This window comes from Prunus mume, linkage group LG7, assembly GCF_029339155.1.
Source record: "Prunus mume cultivar Tortuosa linkage group LG7, ASM2933915v1, whole genome shotgun sequence".
Taxonomy (NCBI): domain Eukaryota; kingdom Viridiplantae; phylum Streptophyta; class Magnoliopsida; order Rosales; family Rosaceae; genus Prunus; species Prunus mume.
The window spans coordinates 13,518,058-13,535,639 of record NC_142704.1 but is presented as its reverse complement, the minus strand read 5'-3'; the positions used below and the strand labels follow the sequence as shown (position 1 = coordinate 13,535,639).

The 17,582-nt window shown below is 36.5% G+C and overlaps 2 protein-coding genes across 4 annotated transcripts; both read right to left on the bottom strand.

Annotated features, from left to right (window-relative positions):
- Positions 1 to 843: 843 nt before the first annotated feature.
- Positions 844 to 6,489, bottom strand: LOC103336782 (growth-regulating factor 5-like). Of its 2 annotated transcripts, none has more exons than XM_008239878.2 (5): positions 6,332 to 6,489; positions 6,020 to 6,225; positions 5,238 to 5,592; positions 1,249 to 1,697; positions 844 to 1,156 (listed from the first exon to the last, which is right to left on the bottom strand). In XM_008239878.2, the coding sequence occupies exons 2-5, from the start codon at positions 6,210 to 6,212 to the stop codon at positions 1,143 to 1,145; spliced, it is 1,011 nt and encodes a 336-aa protein (XP_008238100.2). In that variant the 5' UTR covers positions 6,213 to 6,225; positions 6,332 to 6,489; the 3' UTR covers positions 844 to 1,142. The 2 variants fall into 2 exon arrangements, with proteins under 2 accessions (XP_008238100.2, XP_088911878.1); XM_089055752.1 differs by having other exon boundaries at positions 6,020 to 6,218; positions 6,332 to 6,430.
- A 1,926-nt stretch (positions 6,490 to 8,415) lies between these two features.
- LOC103336781 (Protein kinase superfamily protein) lies at positions 8,416 to 15,130 on the bottom strand. Of its 2 annotated transcripts, XM_008239877.2 has the most exons (18): positions 14,837 to 15,130; positions 13,650 to 13,956; positions 12,950 to 13,552; positions 12,791 to 12,869; positions 12,632 to 12,700; positions 12,458 to 12,547; positions 12,224 to 12,362; positions 11,171 to 11,273; positions 11,032 to 11,084; positions 10,856 to 10,922; positions 10,535 to 10,643; positions 10,218 to 10,283; positions 10,017 to 10,085; positions 9,853 to 9,916; positions 9,653 to 9,769; positions 9,304 to 9,335; positions 9,106 to 9,184; positions 8,416 to 8,913 (listed from the first exon to the last, which is right to left on the bottom strand). In XM_008239877.2, exons 3-18 carry the CDS (start codon positions 13,003 to 13,005, stop codon positions 8,693 to 8,695), a joined length of 1,413 nt encoding a protein of 470 aa, XP_008238099.2. In that variant the 5' UTR covers positions 13,006 to 13,552; positions 13,650 to 13,956; positions 14,837 to 15,130; the 3' UTR covers positions 8,416 to 8,692. The 2 variants fall into 2 exon arrangements, with proteins under 2 accessions (XP_008238099.2, XP_088911877.1); XM_089055751.1 differs by having other exon boundaries at positions 12,458 to 12,700; positions 14,837 to 14,992.
- Positions 15,131 to 17,582: the final 2,452 nt, after the last annotated feature.

The following is a 17,582-nucleotide window of genomic DNA, read 5'->3' as shown; positions in this document are numbered from 1 at the left end:
ATGCAGAAATCTCACAAAGTAGTGAAGATATGGTCCACTTACACACGGGTTGAACAACTCCAACTTCTCTAAGCACAGTCACGGTCACACCAACTCAATCTGCAGCCTTAAAGTCCAACACGAAACAATATTCAATGATTCTTGCCCCCAATGTCGAGTAAAAGTATACCCAAATTCTTTTCCTAGATTCAACTTAACCAATATTCAAACACAAAAATACCTTTTCTATTCCATTCAAAGATTCGCGCCCCAATTTTGAGTATTTTAGAACTATAGATGAGATTCCCAAATTCGTAGGCTTCAATATTTTGCACCAAATCCCCAATTTTTTGAACCCTAACTCAACTGGACAGCCCAGATACTCAATTTTGAGTATTAAGCCTCAATCTGATGAGGGGTCCAACAACATGCCATGCCACCTGCCACATTTTAACCTACACTTGCCCACGTGGATGAAATCACTAAACTATTCATGCCACCTAAGCAAATTTAACGCCTCTCGTTACGAAACTGACAGATGAGGGTAACGTGGAACACGGAAGATGAGCACAAGGGGCATAGTGGCCCCACGTTACACGGAAGATGAGCATAAGGGGCATAGTGGCCCAATTTGAATTGCAGTGGGTACAATGGAATTTTGATAAAGCACAGAGTGCATATTGATAATTAAGCCATTAAACAATGACACTTATGTTTTACTTCACAATAAAATAAAAGAACCTAAGATCTTGATCGGTTGGTGAGGAAGTAGTTCTTTTTTCTTTTTTTAATAGTTATGGTAATGAAATTTGGGGAAATTAATACCTGCCCCACTAAGTGACTGACAAGTGCATTGTCCAAACCTCATACAAAAGCCATAAAAGCCACATTCATAACTGGGTGACAGGTGCAAATACAAAAAATATAAAAACAACGGGCAACAACATTTGCTTACTACAGTTTCATTGCTGGGAAGCAAGAACTAGACATATAATCATGCTCCAGCACGTCTAAAACTCATTATCTTATCCATAACGGTCAAGTGGAAATACAAACATACGAAAGCCCAGCAGTAGCGTGTCAAATAAGAGTTAAAGTTACATGGGAAGAGGGAACTGCACCGAGTACACTGATACAACGGAATGCGCATACAACTCACAGGTTCAAGTATAGGCATCTGCATCATCATGTAAATCAAATTATTAAAATTTTCCTCAGTCTTGGGGATGGAGGGTATCCACAAGATTTTCTAGATGAAAAAAAGCGTACCAGTAGGTGAGTCAGCACTCCTTGCGAAGAATTTGGAGGGGGCCATTGTATTAGACATTGACAGTTGAGTTGCAGTCAAGGTATTGGTGGATCTATGATCACTTAGATGGAAACCAAGATCCCTCGACTTAGGCCACTCATCGAAGAAAGGCTGAAGCGAATTCTGTTCGTGTTTTAGAGATCCTGGAAAGCCAAACTGTCCTCCAACATACTGATGTTGCTGCTGTTTAGTGATGGCAGCATCAACAGTCAATGGTTCAGTATGTTGCAATGTCTGTAGCTGGGAGCTGTTGTTTAGCAAAAGAGAACAATTTTTTGGTTCTGATTTCAAGGAAACTCGAGGCACCATAAGATGCCATGGACTGTCTACAGTACTGTCCATCCCAAGACACCTCACACTCCCAGAAGGTTCTGACATGAAATTGTGCTCTTCTGCTCCATTGCGCCCCCTGCATTGCCATCAGATCAAAACACCCATTTGGTTCTTAGAATCATTTCCCAAAGGAACAATAGTAAAAATTCATAGCATATGCCTAAGAGATGTATTTCTAACCGTATATCAAAAATTCTCTTTATGTACCCTTTGAAAAAAATTAAAAACTGTTTCTCTTTCTTTACTATTGTGAATATACAATTGTCATTCTAAATTTCCATCCAATTCCTTTGGTAGAAAAAAATATTGCTAGCCCAAAAATCTTCCCCCTGTAGACCCTCAGTTCTCTTATTCTATCCCTGTCTTTTTCCTTCTAACAAAGGAAAGGAACATACCATCCTTCCCATTTACTGCTTTGGTACAACAGCCTACAGTGCCTGGACATCATAACAAAGTAACCAGTGCTAGAAATTCATTGTTCATAACTTTGTTTTCCCAATAACTAGATCTCAGAAAAACAAGAAATTTTAACATAGGAGACCAGAAAATAGAAAAACAAACGAGGATTACAAACTATAACCAAGATGGTGTTTCAAAGCTTAAAGGGATGAAATGGAAGCAATTTAAGAAATTTTTCAAGATAAGGTACAAAGAATTATCCATCAGCATCTGCATTACAATTATGCTTACAGTCATTATAAAAAAGTCACCATCATCAAATCCTCTGCAGTCCATGGGCCCAGTGGGCAGTTTCCCAGCCCAATCCAGGGCCACTAGTAGCCTGGACTAGCCCATTTGGCCTGTTTCTACTATGCTGGACAGAAGTCAAAACAATCCTCTCAGTGAAATTATGCCTAAAAGTCATATCCCACAAAAAAGGTGAAGATGATAGCAGGGATGCAGATGAGATAGCAGTATTAGGACTGCTCCACTCTACAAACTTAGACATCTAGGCAAAAGAAGAAACTTGTACGAGATGAATTTCCAAGGACCACGAAACAAACCTCACTCCTCAATCCTGGAGTCCCACCCACTAGATTGCACTCCCAACCTTGAATACATGCTACACAGTAACTTTCCAATCATTGACAACCCCGCCCCACTCCAAAATATATATATATATATATATATATATTCTTAGGCACGCCCATTCTTGCACCTATCTAAACTCCATCAAGTCCAAAAGGCTCAAAGAGCACAGGTTACACATTGGTATTGCAACTCACATCCGTAGCAAGGACCACAGAAACCTTTCCTCGACATTGATACCAACCACAACACTTTTGGACAAGTTTAACCTATGTTCGCTCCCCATCAATCTCAATCAAATCAAAGTCTCTGCCCCGAGAGACATACCCAATACATCAACCACTAGGGTAAAAAGAAATGGACGGGGTTAACCACCTAAATCTTTAAACCTGCTCCTAGGTCTGCCAATAATGATTACTTAAAAGTTGATTGAGCTCAGGCACCAACTAATGCATTTTTCCATGTACTTCCAAAATATTTCCTAAGCACAATATGTTAGAATCATGATCAATATAATCATAGGCTTTCTTGAAATCAATTTTAAAGTGGGCTTATACCAATACTCAAACAAAATCTGTCTACCTTGAACAAACTCATGCAGGAGCATCCACAAGGCTCTCAAAGACTAAGGGGGCATGCCAGCTAACTTGGTTCTTAGCTTGGGTTCTAGCTAGTTTAAGGTTTTAGTTGTGTTGTTTGATAGTCATGTGTTATTTGGTTCTTTTTGTTGTCTTGTTTGAATTTTATGTGTCATTTGGCTTGGTGAAATGATAGGTATACTCTTTAGTCTTTTTAAGTAGTCATATGATTTGTAAGTACTTTGGAGGGCTAGGCTTTAATAGTTATTTAAGTAATCATGGGCTAGGATGCTACGGCTACTGTAACCCTAGTGTAAATACTTTGAGAAAAATTTCATCTATAGACGTTCCAACTTTAATCATATTGCCTTTTATCTCTTTTTTCTGTTGTTTGTTCCTGGAAATCCCCTTTCTATTGTGGTATTGCACTGTTACTCCAATGGACAGTAGCTTAACACTTCTGGCCTGCATCACAAACGACCCTTACGAAATTGAAATCGTATCACCCAGAGCCTCTCTCTATCTGAAAAATAAAATCTTAGATAGAATCTTGTCAAGGCTGGTGTACAAAATTAAAGGTCTTAATCCCTAACTTTCAGTGAGTGGAGTGTCTTAGGAATTAGACAAATGTAAGTCACATTTGCCCATACATTGACCATCTCAAAACCTCCTGAAACACCATCAGCAATCTCGAAAACTTGCATTGAAAATAAAATCCAGCCTAAGATATTTATCCGTATCATATCACACAATTACATATTTCTTGGTTACTCTTGTACTCAGAAAGGGTACTACTTTGAGAAAAATTCTTATGTGATGAGATTACTCCCTCTTAACTTATTCAACTATGGAACATATTAAATTGGCGAGGCTCTGCTTCAAGATTGTGTTCAACCCACTCATGTTCTGGCCATTCTTTCATCACGACAGGTCTATGTTCCTAAACACAGACAGTGTTCTCATCTTCCATTCAGTCCAATTACAGATCCAGCAGCAACCTTGCATCTTCCACCACTCTCCTCAACAGTTGAAAATCGTGTTCCTTCGCCAATCCTTGGCGTTCCTATTGCAGTCTGGAAAGGTAGAAGGTCTTGTACTGATCGTCTTATATCTCTAATTTTTCATCTTATGATCATGTCACCTTTTAAGGCTTTCATAATATCATTGTCTTGCGTTAGAAAAAGCTCAAATTTTGAAAAATCTACTCACTTCACAGCTGCTAACAAATCCGACATGATAGAAAAATGACAATAATCCCTAAAATCATCCAAAACGCTGCATAGAACCTCACTCTGTCCCAGACTTCATCTACCCCTGCACCCTTATAATCCTCAAACATTCTTCTATTATGCTCCATCCAAATTTTTCAGAACAAGCACCCCCATAATGTCTTAGCTTTCTTTTGATTATTCCATCCAAATGTTTCACTTTGAAATTTATACAATTCAAAATTCGTCACTCAAACACACCTTAGATGTCTCTTGGGTGATTATCATGAGCCAGCCCCTCCTTTCAAATCCCTGCCTATTGCTACATGGGTATTGGCATCCAGAATCTACTAACTACTCTAACTCATCTAGTCAAATTTCCCTCTATATACTGGTATGTTTAAAAGCTTTGTTGCATTTGTTTAGCAAGCCTTCGATCAGCTGAGGTTGTCAGAAACATTATGTCTCGAAAATATCTTCTTAAGATGTAAACCTACAGCAGTAAATTACTAAGTATAATCCAAGTCCAAAACAAAAACAAAAAAAAAACAACTGTGTTTGGCATAACCTAAAGAATTTTTTTTTTAACATCTTAGGCATTGATCACTGATATTCAGGAAGTAGCCAGACATCAACAAGGAAGATGAGTATTCAGTTCAAGACAATAAAAATTTAGAACTCTAAAACAAATATTATGCACAAGAAAGACTTTTTCTTGTGTTGTGAAGTTTAAGTTCATTCCTATCGCAAACTCACAAGTCATGGCAATTCAATCAATACACAAATATTGTACTGATATACCTGTTTCCACTGTTACCTATCCCATAGGGTATAGGTTCCATCTTCAACTGAGATACATTGCTTCCAAAGCACAGACCCCCACTATTTACCATTGAATGCAAGGGCATGTTTTGGAAGCTCCCACTGTGGCTAGAGCTCCCAATCACACTGTCTGATGTCACAGTTGATGAAGATTGAGAGGTAGTTTGTGATTCCACAAGCTTTCTTGAACGATAGCGACCTCGGTTCATGTGCCGCTCGCAATACTTGGAGTCTGGATGTGCATCTTTGGAGCACCTCCACTTCTTGCCATCTGTCCTCCGGCAACGCCCTGGCTCCGGGTCTATTTTCTTACCGCAATAGGATGTATAACCCACTGCAACAGATCAATAAAAGTTACCTACCTATAACAAAAATCTCAAAGATACAACATGTATATCATAACAACAAATATAATATACCACGAGCATAAACATGTTAACAAACTGGATAGACCCATTTGCTGTATTCTGAGACTAGAAAGAAAAGCTACACAGCTCAATCTCATCAGATTGCATCCTAATAAGTAATAACCAACCCACAACCTGGATAAGTTGAAGCATACAAAGAAGGCTCATTTGAATTTCATTCTTTTCTAATTTCTGTAAAAGACAGTTTCTACACAACCCACATACTGAATTTTTCAAATTATGTGAAACTTCAAAATAAGAGCATGCCCATGAAATAGAAACAATCAATTTATTAAAAAAATATAAACTACCAAGAATGAATCGTTGAGGAGATATAGAAGTAAAGGAGCATACAGGTGGGGTGGTGGCGCAAGAAATTGGAAGAGATGAGGTTGAAACTGGTGCGAATGGGACCAAGGAGGTCAGGAGGAACAGGCAGCCCAGCTTTGAGATATTTGAATATCAAAGCTTGATGTTCCATCTCCGCCCACTGCGCAACTGTGAAAGGCGGCGCGAGGCCTCCGTTGCCCACCGACGACCCGCTCATTTCAGACTAAATGCTAAGAAAAACAACCAAATCTCAATTAGACAACAAGCACCTCAGCTCACCATACATGTCTGTATATATTATGAGAGAGAGAGAGAGAGAGAGAGAGAGGAGGTTACCTTGGAGAAAAGGTGGTTGAGAAGAGGGATTTGGCCATATTCGTTGGGAAATGAGTAAATGAGAAGGGAAAGAGGGTCGTAGAGAGTATCTCTCTATCTATCTGTACTCGGAGACTTTAAGTTCAGTCCAAGAATTGTTCCATTTCCATTTTCTTTTTTTCTTTTTCTTTTTTTCAACATTTCCATTTTCTTTTTCGATTGCCTTTAGCTAGGTGGGGGTAATAATTTGGGCAAATTACCTTCTCCTTTTTTTGTCAAAGGGCAAATTATCTTTTGCATGTTCAAAAGACTTCATATATAGACTTAGGTCATGTTTGATAGGGGTGATTAGGTTGGATTAGCTTGGATTAGTAAAAGAGATATTTAGTTGTATATTAATTCTTAGCACTAATAATATAGATAAATTTTATACCATTTAATTTCTATAAACAAACCCAAAAAATGACAGCTGGCTCTATTGAATTTAATTTTGATTATTAAATTACTTTGATGCCCTATTGAGTGTTTTGAGCTTTTTTATAAGGTTTTGAGATTTGGTTTGTTTAAAAAAATCAATGGTAATTTTGTAATTTAAAAGAAGTTAAAAGCCTTTTTGTTATGTAAATGGGCATTGAGTGTGTTTCTAAAGTGCATTTCATATAAGGTTTTTTTATATTTAAAAAAAACAATAATTTAGGCTCCTATATTGTGTATAATAGTGAATCTCCCTCAGTAAAATAACTAGATTTTTGTATTTATTTATTTATTTTTATTAATTGCTAACATTTGTGTCCAAAATACCCCATACAAGATTAGGACAATGATCAAGTCTTCTAATATGTTCATTGCTATTGCTGAAAGCAGAAAGCCATCTTGTGGAAATCACTCATCATTTTCATGCCATGTTAAAATGGATTTGAAAAATAGAAAAGGATAAGTGAGCTGCAATTGGGAGATCCTTAAAAAATGAGGGACACTCTTATAGCACCCAACACACATTTTTTTTTCAAGGATATGAACTATCTAATCTTTAGATATTCCCTCACAGATCATATCAAAAGATCACTTAAATCCTAAACCATTTGACTATTCAATTAGATTATTGTTATTTTAATCTTTTCTTAAAGCACAATGTTTTTCTATTTTATTGCTTGCAATTAAATGCCTTAATGATTTTCAATTTGTCAGATTTTTTGCAAGGATGATCTATGAATGAAGACTTGAAAAATAGACAATTTGGATGGTTGGAAAAAAAAATCATAAAATACCCTAAAACTAAAGGATATACATCAAATAAAATTATTTGAATAATCCCTCAATGAAATGGGGAATATAAATCTTGTTGATTCTGGTTATGTAAATACTACGTGTACACGTTTCTTGCACCATACTTTAGAGAGCCCTATCACTTGCGTGATTATAGAGGGAGAGGTAGTCATCCAAAAGGGGAAATGAAATTACTCCACCTAGCCAGTCCCATCAGCCACCCCACCCAATAGGCGACAACCCCCTCTCCTTCTCGGTGCTGGCAACTTCTCTCTCTCTCCATCTGCTTTTTTCTACCTCTGTGCCCCTTATATATCTTGATTTCTCTGCCTATTGATCCCTCTCTCTTTCAAAGAAGAAGCCAGAAGTGCAGCTTTTAATCTTGTGTGGATCCATATAAAACAAAATGCAAAACTTAGGTTTAGTCAGTGCTTAAACTTTTGTTGGGTTTTGATCAGATTTCGAGGGGTGTTGATTTTCGATAAGATGAAGAATGAGCTAGGTTATTGTTTGAGCGTTTACTCAGATTTGGATCCAAAATCAGGGGGGAGAAAGAGAGCGATTGAAAAGAAAGAACAGAGAGGAGGCTTTTCCAACAGCGACGAGAGGGGGTTGCGCCACCGGAATTGGGTCTGTGGGAGAGCTCTTGTGGCTGTTGGGTCTTTCTTCAATTATTAGTTTTTTTAAAATTTAATTAAAAACTAAACTTAGGATTAAGTAAAAGTACACACAAAAAAATTAGAAAGGCGACAGGCTGGGGAAACGAAAAATAGTAACAGGAGAATTGAACCCTTAAGAACGTAGAAAGCCACGTCGTAAAAAGCAAAGAAATAAACAGATTTTCTTTAAACAAACATAAAACCTTTTGCTTTCATTTATTTACTCTGAATATCCAGGTCATTGTTTAGAAAGCAGTCGGATAACGTTAATACTAGACCAGGCAGAAGATGCCATTAGGTCATATTGACACAACAATAAGCAAACCAAATGCCACAGGGGCAAGTACATAGGTTCAGCACTAAGAAAGACGGAGAAATCCACAACTGCTGCAGGTGATGATACCACACAAATGAAAGATTATATATATAACAACCTCTTAAAGAAGTCGCTCTTTAATCAACCCGCAACTTTTCTCGAATAGGTTCTGCCAGGTTGAATCTCTTGAACAGGCCTGAGATACAAGTTTCCAGATTCGCCAATCCACTGGACTCCAGCCTTCATGGGAGGGGGGCGCATCTGCTGCCCCACAGTCTGCTTGCGATAACCAATTGTCATGTTTGCCAGCTTCTCAGATGTATCTGAAACTCCACGTGTAATCCTTCCCTTGTTCACAGATGCTGCCCACCAACATAGTTTTCTCAGTTAATCACAAATGGAACAGAAAAGGAAGACCTCAAACTTAATAAATTTACGTAACCAAAAACCAAAGGACGCCACTTGTCCCCATGATTGATAAATGTCATCAGCAGAGTATATGGAACACAACTGAAATCTCTGAAACATAATCCTGTTGTACTCAAGAAACTTACTAGGACTGCTTTTACCAGGGGGTCTATATTTCTGTTGCTTAGCAGAGCTCTTCAAATATTTATCATTCTTTTTCGCATCCTTAAATGATAAAGTTGAAAAAATTATTAGTTACAGTAATAGCAATCTTGGTATGTGCGTGGCATATAGCACACAAACACTCAAATAAAACAGATGAAAGAATACGCGTCTGCACTCACCTGATTAACCATATCCAGTTTTCGCTGCACACCTGCAACGATATTCAATCACATAATGAGAATCAATCTAGAAAATTATTGCTTCCTTAGTAATAGGAGCAATTACCAAATTACATCTTTTAAATAGAAAAAAAAAACTTAATTTTATTTCATACTCTCCTTAAGGAGGAATTGTTATCCCAAACCATCAGTATCAGCTATTAACAAGGAAAACCTAAGAAAAAACCACCTGGCAGAGAACTCATACAGTATTTTACAAAACAGAACACAAACTACAGATTTAAAAACAAAAAAATATTGAAGTCACAATATAAAGACTAAAACTCAACAGAACAACATTCAAACTGACCTGTGCCCATAGAAGCATGCAGCTTTGGGGAAGGAAAGTTGCTAGAAATCTTTGAGTTAGATAAAGTCCCAGATAATTTTCTAGCACATTGCTGCTCCGATGCTCCTCTTGCTCCAGCTGTGTAACAATCCACATAAATTAATATCCTAAACAAAATGAATAATTAAAAACGCAATTCAACAATTATCAGATAAACAAACCAAATGGAGGTGTCCTAGCAACAGTTGATCTGGAGCGAAGGGATGGCGGAACATAATAGCAACTCTGCCACATGAAAAGTACACCTTAGAATATGCAAAACATCTACAGATAACCATTCAAGACTGGATGTTTCACTAATTATACTTTGTTCAAAAAATACTACCTGGAAGAAAGGATGCTGGAGGGCCTCTGCAGCTGTTGGCCTCTTGGATGGGTCCCAAGAACAAAGTGACTACAACAGAAGGAAAGGGAAAACGTAAGTGTCACATCAGTAGACTACTAGTTAAGACATAAAAGTTTGCCAGTGGGGTGATTGGAGGTTGGGAGGGGAAAGCAGCTACATTTAATACAAAATTGGACTTACTGTCATAAGGCTGATTGCGCTATCACTTGCTGATGGAATCAGCGTAGAAAGATGAACACCCGCGAACTGCAAAAAGAAACAGATCCAACTTAATATCCACTAATCGTACTGGATAACGCAGATAAAATTAAATCCCAAAAAGTATGCCCCTCAAAATCATTTATATCGAAGATCCTTCATAAATACGATACAGAAATGACAGCATTGTCTGCTACATGTAAGAATGTACAAAGAATTCCCCAAGAGATTGCTGAAAAAGTCTACACAACTCAACGAACACACTAAAAATGCCAGAAAGAAAGTAGGATAAAACTGACCTGAGGAAATTGGTAGTTGATATCCCTTGCAAGATGAAGCCCATCAGCCCATGAATCCTTGGTTGGGCTACCGATCACACTGCATATTTTGTATATCTCATCTGCTTCGCTGAAAACAGAGTCGGAGGGGAAGCAAGGTAAGAAGAACATTAAAAGTAAACCAACTAATATATCAGTTGCTAAATTATCAGCAGATAAACTATTAAATATCTTCAAACAAATTACACAATCAATTAATATCAAAATGCTATCCAATAATCACAGCAATGTTTCCCATTGCGCAACAAATCACTTGATGTTTAAAGAGTAATGAATACATACCTAACACCTGGAAATAGAGGGCGGAGAGTAAACAACTCAGCCATGATGGCACCCATTGCCCACATATCTGACATTTAAATAAATGAAAATTAAGTCATTCATAAACCAACCATCAATAACGCATTAACTTTCCAAAAAAAAAAAATTCAAAACTTCAAACTTCCATAAACACTCACCGACTTTTGAGCTATACAGGTATGACTGGAGCAGGACTTCAGGTGCTCGATACCTAACATGCCCACATTCTAGAGGTTAGTAACTCACATCAATAAGTTTGCACTCAGGCAGAGCTAACTAATTACGAAAAAAACTCACCACCGTGTCGACACGTATTCCGTATATGGAGGTTGCGAATCGATTTCCCGAGCAAGACCAAAATCAGCAATTTTGATGACATCTTTGGTAACCAACAAGTTCTCTACAAAAGAGTGATAGGTAGCATTATGTTAGAGTTCGGTAGCAAAAGAAGACATGGACCCAACAGATGACAACAATGAAGGACTTAAAGACACAGAACATAATAAACGAAAGTAATACATGATTTTGCCACTTATCATTGAGAATTCCAAAAGAGAAATACAAACACAACTTGAACAAAGTATAGCAACACCATGCACGAAGAAACACAGAAGGCCCCCCAAAAAAACACAAACAAAACAAAGCATTCCACTGATTTCTACAAAACATGAATGACAAATTGTTGAAGAAAGATGTCAAAACAGAGAAACTTAAAAGAGGCAAAAAAATATAAAGCATGTACATTGATCAGTGCCCCTTCCAAGGTTTCACCAACTCAAAACTTCAATTTGGTGGTCAAAAACCCTTCTTTTTTTTTTTTTTTTTGCTTTTAATCTAGCAAGTAGATTCTAAATTTGAAAATTATTTTCAAACATAACTGTGTACCTCCAAAACCATAGGAAAACATGGCCACATCAAATCTCAGTAGCAATGGTTTTTTACTGGAATTATAAATAAATTTCAAATAATAAAAGAAGAAAAGTAGCTAATTAAGAATTGGGGTCCAAAAACAACAGCAGCAGGCATTACAACTCTTATAAGTATAACAAAGGGGAAATTGTACACTAATAAATCAAGGAATCCACACGATCATTGCAGCCTTAGCAAACATCAATCTGCTTTAAAATGAAAGAAAACTGAGACTAAAAAAGAAACAAACCCAAACCCACAATAAGCAACTAAGATTGATTCTTTAACAAAATATTGAAGAGGTACACATGTTTCCATCTCAAATATTTTAAAAAAAAAAAAAAAGATATACAAGAATGTTCATTAGCATAAGCCCTTCAAATTCTCTTCGAACCTTTTATTTACTCAACTAAAGTCGTGCATTAAAATTGCATCAATTACCTGGCTTAAGGTCACGATGGAAATATCCACGCTGATGCATGTAAGCAAGGCCTTGAAAAACTTGAAAACACCAATTTCTGATGTCAGCTTCAGGGAAAAGCTTTTCCTTATCTTTTATAAGTTGGTACAAGTTGTACTCCTGCAATGCCCATATGAGATTATAGAGAATAAGCAACAACACTCACCAACAAAAGTCGTAGAAAATATTTGCAAGTTTGTGGTAATATAACTTACCATGTATTCAAACACAAAGTACAAGATGTCACTTTCTCTGATGACTTCCTTGAGCTTCACAATATTCAGATGATTCATTCTACGCAATGACTGCATAAAGTAAAAGTCCATCATATAATTTGAAAATGCACAGTAAAGCAAGATATCTAAAGAGGATATAGTAAGTTGAACTACCTTAACCTCTCGTAGACTTACACACTCCTCCCATGAATAATATCTTTTCTTCATCTTTTTAATTGCAACCTGTAAAATTTTTCATTGATTATAATCAGAACAAAATTTAAAACTATAAATCATAAACTGAAGTCTTAAGAAAATGAACAACACACTTACAACTTCACCAGTCTGCTTATTAATAGCACGCCAGACACTCCCAAATGTGCCATCTCCAACTTCCTTTATTAACTTGTACCTAGAGTAACCACAAATTTACATATTGTATCAACATAAACAAATAAACATTAAAGGAAGTCGCACAATAAACAACCTTACCTCTCCATTCTTCCTGTGGAACACAAAGCAGCTCTTTCTTTATTCAGTGAAAGCATAAAGACTCGTAAAAGATAAATGGGAATTTATCTTCAGAAGATGATCCTTAAAATACACTGTAGGATATAAACAACTGCCTTGCTCGTCCAGCAGAATCAAACCATTAATTTTATGAGGCAACACGCACAAGCACAAGACCAGAAATCTTATGATGGATGGGCTGCACAGCCTTATTCATTACTAACTCCACAGCTTGCGGACTAGAGCATGACATAGATGGCAAAAAAGGGCAAGCACCACAGGACATATCGACACCAATTGAAAAACCAACCAGAATGATTTATCCCGCAGAAGAAAGACTCCAAGCTCAAGATAGTGTCACCCAACGCTCAAAAAACGAAAACTGCTATCTCATCTAAACTAAGTAGAAATCAGTGTGGAATCTTTAGCTAACCAATATCTTGCCACTTTTCATAGAAACCATCAGGAGTAACGATGAAATAACAACTATGAAATAAACAGTCTGCACTGGTTTGGGTTGACGTAACTGATTATCTAATATTAACTATGTAGAGATCTTCAGTCACAGATTGCTAGACTTTAGCCCTGTCATAAGAAACAGAGAACAAAGTTTAGGCATATTAAGCAGGCATTGGATAATAAGTAGATGCATAACATTTTATGTGAGAAATGTATACTGTACCCCTGAAGAAGTTTTCACGGAAATTTCAACTCGATGTTGTATCAGCAATGCGCTATGCACTAAAGATCCAACACCTGACTCAGAAGTAACTAGCATCACGTCTTCCGTATTGATCATTTAAGAGAAACTGACCACTAAGTGCAATTAACAAAGGAAACCAGAAGAAAATCTCCAAGGACAAGAAATCTCCAGTCAAGCACTTCCTGGAAAGAAAAGACCCGGTACTGGTGGCAATTTGACCAGAAGCGCATCTGCTCCATGTCTTCAGAAATATGTCAAAGCTCTTTAGATCCAAGCCCGGCACAACCTGAAATTTAGATTACAACAAGTAACCGCACATCAGATGAATCACGCAGACATGATAAAAGGAATCCATTACTGAATATAATGGCCACTCATACTGAATCTCACATAATTTGGGCACATAATGATGCAAATTCCAGCATTAAAAACCAGAAGCAGGCGTATTATAAATATGACTGCAGAATTTTTAGAGTGTACAAAACAAATATTGTTGCAGAATACTTTGAGCCGTAGAAAATTACAGTTCAGACTTACATCCATACAAAACCAACACTTAGTTGCACTACACTCACATGCAAACGAAACCAAGTATTAACTACGCTATAACCTCTCTTAAATATCAATAGGCAAAAATTATACAACATTACCAATTTATATAATAAATACTTAAAAAGATTACAATCAATCGCTGATAAAAAAAATAATTAAATAAACAAAAAGCCTCCAATAACCAAAATCGAGTTAAGAGTAATAAAAGTAATGCAAATCCATGACCAAATTAAATCCAGAAATTACATTATTCTAGAGAAGCAATTCCAGATCATAATTTTTTTACCAAACCGTGGTAACCCAGACGAAGAAAATCTAATAAGACAGAGCCCCAAATTGTCAAATCCTGAAGCCTTTCCCACAGTTTTTCGGCAACCAAACAAAATTTCAACCGAAATCGAAGAAACACATCAAGACGAATACATGAAGAAGAACTAACCCTAATTCTAAAAAAATCCCAACTAACAAATTGAATAAAATCGATATACAAAACAAAGAGAATAAAATAAATTCAGCCAAAACAAATCGAATAAAATCGAATTGCAAAAAAACACAAAACTTGAAAAAATAATGAAAAGGCGAGAGGAATCAGATCCGAAGAAAAGGAAACGAACCTGAAAGCCAAGCGGCATAACCACCGTCGCCAAGGACGGGAAGAGGTGGAATCCAGAGTTTCTGTTATGTAAAACCGACTTTGCCTAAAACCCACCGAATTCTGATCTGTGCGATGAGAGAAAACCAAGCCTTCGTGCCAACCAAGGAATTTACCTAATTTCTGCTTACGTATCCGCTATTTATAGCTCCACTCCACGGCATAAATAGGGAAAAGGGTATTCTTGTAATTTTACACAAGGCCCCAGATCTTTTTGAGTCGTGGCTGGCTGCCCTTTTATTTTATTTTCTTTTTATCTACACTTTTTTTCTTTTCTTTGGGTCTGCCGGATCAAATGAAAAATAAAAAATGTGACTTGCTACCTGGGAATTTCATGTCGTTACTTTAAGTTTTTTACTTTTTCCTTTGCCCATTTAATGTAGGAAATAAAGGGTCTGAGTGCTATATTTTAAACAAAGAAATTTAGAAATAAACATGCAATTAAATATACAAATTTAATATATATATATATATATATACACAAGGATTGAAATATTTATACACCGATATATCGGTATTTTCAATTGTCGACACGATATTGGGGGGTAAGGCCATATCTTCTCCTGTATCAACAATATATCCCCGATAAGTGCAATATTCCGATATTTTGCCGATATCCCCGATATTTCCGATACCTATAACTGAACCCAAAAAAAATTCAGAAGTTTTGAAGGCAATTAAAGCAAATTGAAACTCAAAAATAGCTATTAATATGAAGAATCTATGCACAGTCCACTACCCACATATCTCCAATCCATCTGAAGAGGACATAGCGTTCAGGTTTGGATCTATGAGCATAGGAACTAGACCTAATATTAACTCAAATGAATCTTATGATGTCTATGTCTATGTTTATGTCATGTCTAATTATAGTGGAACTAGTTATGAAGCTCAAGATAATAAAAAAAATTATGGACCTACTAGTTGGTTAATCCTAACTATCCCATATATGGGAGGACAATAGGGAGCTCAAGAAAGACCTATGTGCATTATATTCAAACATGACTTACAAACTGCTCGGGTTACATGACTTGGTATGACTATTGTATGAATCTAGATGGTTGTTCCTCATTGTTTGAACCTCATTGAAGCTCTTCATTTATGTAGATGGACACTTATCTAAATTGTAATACAATGTTTAAACAAACTATGGATTTATGCATGGTTTATTCATTCTAATTAACATTTTATTTTCAAACTTTTCATTAATGCGCATTACATACCACTTATATTTTATCATATGCATATCTTATTATTAGTAAATTTTGAGTTTTTTTGTTCAATACATTCATTGATAATGTACATAACATCTAGGAAAGTTTTACACAAAAATTATGTGTTTCAATGCCTATATATGTCATTTTTTGTTAATTTTTTCCCGAAACCTAAAACGATAACGATATATCCCCCGAAATATCCGTAAATTGGAGGCCCGATATTATCTGCACGGTCGATATTTTAATCCTTGTATATATATATATAACATGAACAACTCCAATGCTGAATATACATATAAATTAGATTAGAAATACCTGAAAAATTGGTCGAGGCGAATGCTTGGCATTTTGTCTTTAAGACAATTTACGTCCCACTTCAGTACTCAAGGGTTGAACGACACTTGTCTCCCAAGCTGCAACAACCTCACGCTTATGACTGTAACACTACAAATCATAAGAACCTAACTAATCACGATTATATTGAACATTCTCTCGTACTAAGAACTCCCTACTATAATGCAAGTGACTAATAAATTCTTTGAATGAATTGAATTATATCTCCAAGTGAGATGTAGATGCAGTAGCTTCTCTATAAATGTGCAAGTGACTATTTGAAAAGATGTGTATATTGCCGAAGAGTCAAAAGTTGCAACTCTTCAAAGACAAAAGTTGTATCGTCTCACTTTGAACATACATAATATATTATTGGATCAACTATATAAAACCCCCAACCTATAAGGGTCGTTACAAATTCATACCTCACCTTTGAAGACCCTACGATCGGGTATTCATACTTGCAAAAACCCTATAAATGACATCCTCCGTTACATAAATTGTTAATAAATCTATTAAATTATGACGTGACAAATGTGGGCCTCATTTTTTGCTTTGAGGTGGAGTCCATGTAGACTTTAAAATTAATAATAATAAAAAATTCATTACATATTAATTTACTAGAAAACGTTATTTAAAAAAAAAACAAATAAAGTAGACAAGGAAAACCTACCCAACCCCAACCTCAATCTAGCCGCACCAACCTACTTAGCCCCTAAAGACCTCCTTTTGATCTCTCCTCCACCTACACCACCTCATTCCTCTCTCTCTCTCTCTCTCAAACCAAAATTTATCAACACAACCTTCAAACGCTATACCCCACCCTCTATCGCGAACTCAAAACCCCATATTAACTGCCCGAGGGCACGCATAATTGATCCAATAGCCCAAAACCATGTCTATGTGATATGTTGAATGGGGTAATGCCTGGATTTAGGAGGCAACATCAAGAAATAAAGAGAACCGACTCGAGGGTAGGGTAGACCTAGCAAACTGGTCATGTTTTCTGTGTTCGTGGTGTGTTCATGTTAATTTGTTTTTCTTAACGGGTTGACACAACATGACCCATTAAACTAATGGGTGGAAAACACTAGACAAGAACACAACCCATTACAATTCGTGAATGACACGACACAACTCATTTCACCCGTTAAGAAT